We start from the raw sequence: 7,747 nt of genomic DNA, 5'->3' as shown, positions 1-7,747 counted from the left end.
TAGGCTTCTTAGAGCGTTGTTAGTGACGTGTAACATGGTCACCAAAAGTGCCTGCCATTAGGAGCAAGCCCCTTAGCAGACTGCATGAGCCAACTTTTGGAACCAGTTCTGCTTTCTTAAGAAAGAAGCTTGTGAATTTGGCAGGTTACTGGCTGCTCTAAAGTCTTCCTAGCTCAGAGAGATTCAGCTGGGGCTGCAGACCCGCCTGTGGCTCTCAGTGAGTCCACAGGCCGAGTTTATCCATTGACTTTAGTGGCATTATACCAGCGAATTTGGCCCCATCAGTTTGATCAGAACTCTGATCACAGAGAGGGCTGTGGGCAGAAAGGTATATCTCCACATAACTATAACTAAGGATCCTATCTCATAGAGCTGGAAGGGACCCCGAAAGGTCATCGAGTCCAGCCCCCTGCCTTCACTAGCAGGACCAAGTACTGATTTTGCCCCAGATTCCTAAGTGGCCCCCTCAAGGATTGAACTCACAACCCTGGGTTTAGCAGGCCAATGCTCAAACCACTGAGCTATCCCTCCCCTCTTCAATGCAGAGGCCTTCCTAGCAGTGCAGGTGAGCTCCTAACCGGTGTTGCAAAGAGCCACAAAATCATCGTGCAGTGCCTTAGCACCGCTACTGCTAACAACTAATGGAGTCTCTCCTTAGCTCAAGTGATAGGCATCTGTGTGTTTGGAACAGGAGCATCTGAGTCCTCTCCTTGCGGTCACTGCGACATTCCAGATGGCCTAGTGTGCAAAATAAAGAACCAATCATGTCCTTGATGGCCATATGTTCATTAGAGTCCTGATGCCCCTCGCTAAAACCAATTGAGATAAGAACTTCCACCAAATAGACAAGACAACTTTGCCTCCATCACATTGGGTATGTCTACACTACAGGATTACTCCGAATTTCCAGAATTTGATTTTTGGCAATCGATTGTATAAAGTCTAGTGTATGCAGCCACACTAAGCACATTAATTCGGCGGTGTGCGTCCATGTACCAAGGCTAGCGTTGACTTCTGGAGCGTTGCACTGTGGGTAGCTATCCCATAGTTCCTGCAGTCTCCTCCGCCCATTGGAATTCTGGGTTGAGATCCCAATGCCTGATGGGGCCAAAAACATTGTCGCGGGTGGTTCTGGGTACATCCTCCCCCTCCCTCCGGGAAAGCAACGGCAGACAACTGTTTCGCGCCTTTTTTCCTGGGTGAACAGTGCAGACGCCATACCACGGCAAGCATTGATTGCTCTGCTGTCATGTTCTGTCCCTTTCCGTTCTCCTTTCTCTTGTCTGTTCAGATTGTAAACTCTTCTGACTGTCTCACTGTGACTGGAAGAATGAATTCAAACGGGAACTCGTACAGAGAAGGGCTACTAGGATGATCCGAGGAATGGAAAACCTGTGCTATGAAAGGAGACTCAAAGAGCTTGGCTTGTTTAGCTTAACCAGAAGAAGGCTGAGGGGAGATATGATTGCTCCCTATAAATATATCAGAGGGATAAATACAAGGGAGGGAGAGGAATTATTTAAGCTCAGTACCAATGTGGAAACAAGAACAAATGGATATAAACTGGCCATCAGGAAGTTTAGACTTGAAATTAGATGAAGGTTTCTAACCATCAGAGGAGTGAAGTTCTGGAACAGCCTTCCAAGGGGAGCCGTGGGGGCAAAAGACATATCTGGCTTCAAGACTAAGCTTGATAAGTTTATGGAGGGGATGGTATGATGGGATAGCCTAATTTTGGCAATTAATTGATCTTTGACTATTAGCAGGTAAACATGTCCAATGGCCTGTGATGGGATGTTAGATGAGGTAGGATCTGAGTTACTACAGAGAATTCTTTCCTGGGTGTCTGGCTGGTGAGTCTTGCCCACATGCTCAGGGTTTAGCTGATCGCCATATTTGGGGTCGGGAAGGAATTTTCCTCCAGGGCAGATTGGCAGGGGCTCTGGGAGTTTTTCGCCTTCCTCTGCAGCATGGACTCAGGTCACTTGCTGGAGGATTCTCTGCACCTTGAAGTCTTTAAACCATGATTTGAGGACTTCAATAGCTCAGACATAGGTTAGGGGTTTATTACAGGAGTGGGTGGGTGAGATTCTGTGGCCTGCGTTGTGCAGGAGGTCAGACTTGATGATCATAATGGTACCTTCTGACCTTAAAGTCTATGACTCTCTGATTGGAGTCCCAGGGGGGTCACGCTGAAATTGTTCAATTAGGGCAACCTGCAAAGAATGGGGCAGACAATCCCCAAAACCGGTGGTTATTCTTATACTTAGATTTGCCAAACCAGCAACAAAACAGCTTCTACAACACCTTACTGGTTACCCAGATGCCAAAACACAGTTCCCTTCAAGCAACCCAGCCTCGGGCTTCCACCCAGACAACCAAGTCAAATATAAGGATTACTGAAACTCTTGTTCATCATATAAAAAGTTCTACCAATCCCAAAGGATTGGACACATTACCCACCAAATGAATGAATATTTCAGCTTTTACCCAAATTCATGCTTCCCGGGGGTGGTGGTGGTAGCGGGGTGTTAGCCCATGCTCCTTCTCTTCCTGCCAGGCCAGAAACTGGAATGCTTCACGAATTTGCGTGTCATCCTTGCGCAGGGGCCATGCTAATCTTCTCTGTATCGTTCCAATTTTAGTATATGTGCTGCCGGGCATGCAGTAAGAGCCGCCCAGGAAGCCCAGGCTGCTGTGGGACCCTCCACCTGCCCTGGGTAGCATGTCCTGTGGGGCAGAGGCACGGGCCGGCGGCTGTTCTTGGGCACCCTGGTCTCTGCCCAGAGCAGGTGGAGGGTCTGGGGCTCCCCACAGCATCCTGGGCGGCTCTGGCTTCCTAGCCTAGCTGGGGGGGTGGGGGCTCAGGCAGGAGGAGCAGGGGGCATGGCTACAGAGAGGGGTGGGGCCTATGGGCAGTGGGTGAACCATGGGCTCGGGGAGGCTAGCCCCTGCTACGACTGCCCCTTCTGCCCAAGGCCCTGCCCTTCCCACCACCAGCCCCAGAGCGCTGGGCAGGCAGTGCGGCCCGCTGCCCTGGAGTGCCATAGCCCCAGTCCCAGACCTAACCCCCCCCGAGCAAAGGGCAGGCAGCCCCAGCCGCCGCAGGCCAGCCAACCTAGCTCCAGCCCTAGCCCTAGCCCGCTTCCCAGAAGAGTAGCCACCTGCCTGGGCTGGGGCCAAGGGGGAAGCGGCAAGCAGGAGGGGACCTCGGGGTGGAGCATGGGTGGGGCCACGCCGGGCTGTTTGGGGAGGCACAGCTTTCCCCAGCCTACTATACATGCAGGGGGCTCCTTTATGTGTCCCCCCTTTGCTTTTTGAAAAGGTGGTCACTCCATTTCTAAATAAAATTAAGCCTGAGTCATGATCATGAGTCAGGCTTAAAAACTTTACTAAGCAATTGGTGTCAGCGCTGATTCCTGGGCTCCTGCTGGCAGCCCTGGCGGGCGGACGGGGCAGCCCCAGCTGCCCGGGGAGGACAGAGGAGCCCCTCCTTGTGGACCCCTTCCCCCAGGAGAGGCTCCTGCTGTTAGCCAGATGTATGCCCTGAGAGCAGCCTAAAGGCTCAGAAACCAGAAGGGAAATAAAGAGAACCCACGTTTCATTTGAAAATATCCTCATGATTTTTAAGCTAATTTCATTATTGGGGGGCGGGGGGGGGGTCTGACTCATGATTTCCCAAGGCCCAGGGTTGGCAACAGCCCTGTGCGCTTCAAGGAAGGCGTTCCTGGGGACGGTGCAAGATGCATGCATTCCTGGGCCTCCTCCCTGCCAGGGAGAGGTGCAAGGTGCCTGCACAGCTGGACCCCAGGGAATGCACCCCAGGAGGAGGTGCAGGGTGCGTGAATCCCCTGGAGCTCATGCACCCGGGGGAGTGGGCCGGCAATCCCTTACCTTACTGCAACCCTTCTGCTCTGCAAGCCGGGGCAGACACAAGGTGCATGCAGCCCTTGGGGCTCCGGGCCCGCGGCGGGAGGTGCAGAGGGAGTGCAATCTTCCAGCCAGTGAACCCCGGGGGCAGGGCGGAGTGCAGGCATCCCCTGCAGCTCCGTTCACCCGGCGCGGGGTGATGAGTAAATACACCCCTTGCTGCTCCGTGCACCCGGCGGGGGGGTGCAGAGTAAATACACCCCTTGCAGCTCCGTGCACCCGGCGGGGGGGGGGTGTGTTTGTGTGTGTGTGTGCAAAGTAAACACACCCCTTGCAGCTCCGTGCACCCGGCGCGGGGTGCAAAGTAAACACACCCCTTGCAGCTCCGTGCACCCGGCGGGGGGGGGGGGCGGAGTGAATACACCCCCTGCGCTCCCCTGGGCCCGCCCGGGGGGGGGGGGGGAGGCAGCGCCCCCCCCCCCCGCGCCCCCCCCGGGGGGGGGGAGGGGGGGGGGCGGTGCCAGGCGCATGCTCCGCGCTGCCCTTTAAATCCCCCGCTGCGGGCCCGGCCGCCGCCGCCGCCGCACGTGCTGATCCCCGGGGAGCTGCCGCAGCTGCCTCCTCTCCGGCGCGGGCGCTGCCATGTCCCACGAGTCGGACCCCGGCCGCCGCCGCCACACGCACGACACCTTCGGTGAGCGGCGGGGGCTGCCGGGCCGGGGGCGGCGCTGCGAGCCGGGGATGCTCCGCGAAAGGCCTGCGCTGGGGCCGGGGGTGTGGGTGCAAGCCGCGGGGAGCCCGCTGCGCCCCTAGAGCCGCCCCGAAGGGCCCCTGGCTGCAGCTAGCGCTGGGGGGGGGGCAAGCACGGGGCGGGCCCGGCGGGGCGAGCCCCGGGCTCTAAGCGGCGAGCCGCTGTCAGGTGCAGCGAGGGGAGAGTCCAGCTCCCACGAACAAGGGCTGCTGCAGCCCTGGCCCAAGGGGCTCTGGGGCCAAGCCAGACTAAAGCTTGGCTCCGGTGATGCCGCCCCGAACCTCTCCTGGGCAGAGCAAGGCGGAAAACAGCTGGGTCTAGCTTTAAAAAAAAATAATAATAATTCTCTGGCTTGTTTCTATTTGCTGGCCAGCCTCTGTAATGTCGAAATCAATCCCTGCGCCCTAGAAAAGTGACTGAGGCTGGCTTCGCTCAGGTCCCCAATCTCCTGGGCGTCTGAGGCTTTACAGACCCTGACCCTGAATAATAACCTCTGAAATCCAAGTTCTGTGATGTGCCGATTCCCCTGCAGTGTCCTGGATGCTAGCGCGGCGTCCTGCTAGTGTAGGGGAACCGTGAACTGAGGCTGTGTTTGTGCATGGGGTGCATAAGCCTTCCTGGAATATAATATTTGGGCTAACTGAGCGAGTGTATCTTGCTGTGAGTTTTGAGTGAAACATGTTTGCATCTGGTAGGTAGCCCGCCTTCCCCCCCGGGTGTTAGGAGCAAGGGCTGGGCCTAGTCCTGGAACGCTTAGTCTATGGTCTGTCCGCGGAGTACTGCGGTTGGGGAACAACAAACAACTTGGGTGTGCTGCTTGCTGTGACCCTCGTCTAAGCAGAACTGTGTCTGTAAGAGAAATTTAAATGTTCCTCTAGTTAGGCGACTTGAGGATGAGCGCAGAAGTATTGCCAACAATCATGGCATTGGCTTAAGAATCGTGAGATTTTAAAAATATTTTGTAGTTATTCAATTACCTTCTAGTTCTCTCGCCCCCTCTCTTCCTCCCCTCCCCCCAGTCTCTAGGGTGCACAAGCTCCAAATGTGCAAGCTTTTATCTGCAACCGTAAGGACCAGAAACTTTAATGAAAACTGATATTTTCGGGCAATAGCATGATTCCAGCAGCTGGGTCTTTAAGGAAAAAAATCTAAAAATGGTGAGAGCGTCAATAACGTGGTGAGAGTTGGCAACACTGGTGAAAAATAAACTTAGACTCCTAAAAATTCTTTCAGTTCCATTATCTAACCCATTCACAAGTAAGCTTTAAATGTATGGCTTTATCTTGGAAGTGCCCCTTCTTTGTCTGGCTAAGCTGCCCTATTGTATTAGTACCTGAAAGAATCGGTTATAAAGCATGAATAGCTCTGACTCAGAAGACCAGATGTGTAGTCAGATTTTATTACGCTGAAGGCAGGGCGCCAGTACGGCTTAGGGGGACGGGTCAGTGTTGTACAATATAGAGCTAGGCACTGCAAAGGGCAGTCAAGCAATATTTGTGTGTGTAGAGGTATTGTGGGGACCCAGGGCAGGTTTAGACAATGCCAACTTTGAGGTCCCCTTTTTTGGCACCTAAAGGTAGGTAGATGGGGTGCATGCTGGAAAGGAGCCTGATCTGCCCTTTGACACCCCTGGAAACTGATTTTACCTAGCACCTTTCACCAACAAACAGGGTGGGGGAAGGGGAAGAGGATCGATCCCCTAAACATAAAGGGGAAACTGAAACGATTTGAAAGCCATACGCTGTTGGAGGTGACCAATGGGTTAAACCAGCTCCAGGCGCTGTCTCTGAAGCCCCAGGACTGTATCCGTCGAACTGGTGTAACCTTGATGGTATAATTGATTAGTTTGGTGAAGATCATGTGAAGCCACTTCCAAACCAGCCCTGTGAGCTGTGTTTTGTTATCCTGGCTGTCATCTGATTCACACTGGGACTGTTTGTTGGGAGAGAGTGTAACTTTGCTGGAAATTTTGTGTTGCTTGATCGGTCCTCTGCTCTGGTGGCAGCAGTAGTCGAATTTTCCCGGCCCGCCCTGAAACAGATCTATCTAGGCCAAACCTGCCAACGTCCGAACGAAAACAAGGGGGCTTTATAATGTCTGCGGGGAGGGGTGGAATCTGGGACCCCTTTCCTTGCCCAAAGGTAACCTTCCAATTACCCCTGTCTAGAAACAGCCAGTCCACGATTGCCTCTAACCCAGCAAGAAGCAAACATTCCATGTAACACAAATCCTGCCTCCCACTTGCGTTTTCCTCCTTGATGCATCTAGTGGCTGCTGTGTAAGTCCACAGAGCTGTAAAAATGGGGTGCCTTCCCCAAGGCTGCCCTAAGCAAGATGAGCCAGACAGAATGCAGCATTGGGAAAAAGTCCTCAGGTGTTTGCTGTCATAGAGAAACTCCTCCATCGTCTCTTCGGATTTGGCCTTTCTTCCCGCTCTGTCCATGTTTCTCACCTTCAGCATTTCTCTCCCCACCCTGCCTGTTCCTAATAATTACACTCTGCCAGTCTGGCATCCATAACTGCTCCCTCTTAGAAGCACTGCACCCCGATGGGGACTGGCTCCTTCGCTCACTCTCCCTTTACCGTATCCGTTTCAGATTTCCCCAAGGAATTTGAGCACCGGGTCGACCCTCATCGGCGAGGGTCGCTGTGTGACCGGCATTGTGCTGCCATTAACAACAATGGAGACCTTGGGGACATGCATTCGGGATCCCATCAGCACAGCATAATGACCCCCAGGATACTGCCAGGTAAGCGGAGCTGAAAGGGTCACCTGGAGTGGTGCTGGGGTTACTGCACAGAGTTGGCCTCGGGGGCAATGGGAAAGGGTTCTAGCTGGTGCCTTTCTCATTCAGTCCCTCTTGAGAGGAGAGGATGAGGTGGCTGATGCGCCGTAGCTAAGAAATGCACTGCAACAGAAACTGTGCAGATAGCCCAGGGAATGCCAGGGAGACTCCAAGTGCAAAGGGGTCCGTCTGTGACCATCTTCTCCAGCTCTGGGTCACACACCAAAACCTTGTGGCACTCACCTAGCACCTTTGGTTGAAGGATCTAAGTGCTTGGCAAATACAAGTGATGCCTGCCTCTCAGGGCGTGAGGAGAGGCAATCTGCCCTCTCTTAGAGGA

At 54.0% G+C, this 7,747-nt stretch overlaps 1 protein-coding gene and 1 non-coding gene across 2 annotated transcripts in view; one reads left to right on the top strand and one right to left on the bottom strand.

Annotated features, from left to right (window-relative positions):
- Window positions 1-2,562: 2,562 nt before the first annotated feature.
- On the bottom strand, window positions 2,563-2,668 carry LOC112122238. Its single transcript, XR_002909390.1, has one exon. It is a non-coding gene; the product is annotated as a U6 spliceosomal RNA (small nuclear RNA).
- A 1,844-nt stretch (window positions 2,669-4,512) lies between these two features.
- Window positions 4,513-7,747, top strand: part of LOC112102064 (putative cation exchanger C521.04c) — a 68,435-nt gene continuing 65,200 nt past the window's right edge. Inside the window, 2 exon segments of the mRNA XM_026649000.1 lie at window positions 4,513-4,564; window positions 7,219-7,389. Of these exon segments, the coding sequence (XP_026504785.1) occupies window positions 4,513-4,564; window positions 7,219-7,389 (223 nt within the window).

The sequence above is a fragment of the Terrapene carolina genome, unplaced genomic scaffold (assembly GCF_002925995.2).
Source record: "Terrapene carolina triunguis isolate 2854851 unplaced genomic scaffold, T_m_triunguis-2.0 Scaffold68, whole genome shotgun sequence".
Taxonomy (NCBI): Eukaryota; Metazoa; Chordata; order Testudines; family Emydidae; genus Terrapene; species Terrapene triunguis.
The sequence above is the reverse complement of the archived record's forward strand: the minus strand, read 5'-3'. Positions and strand labels throughout refer to the sequence as shown.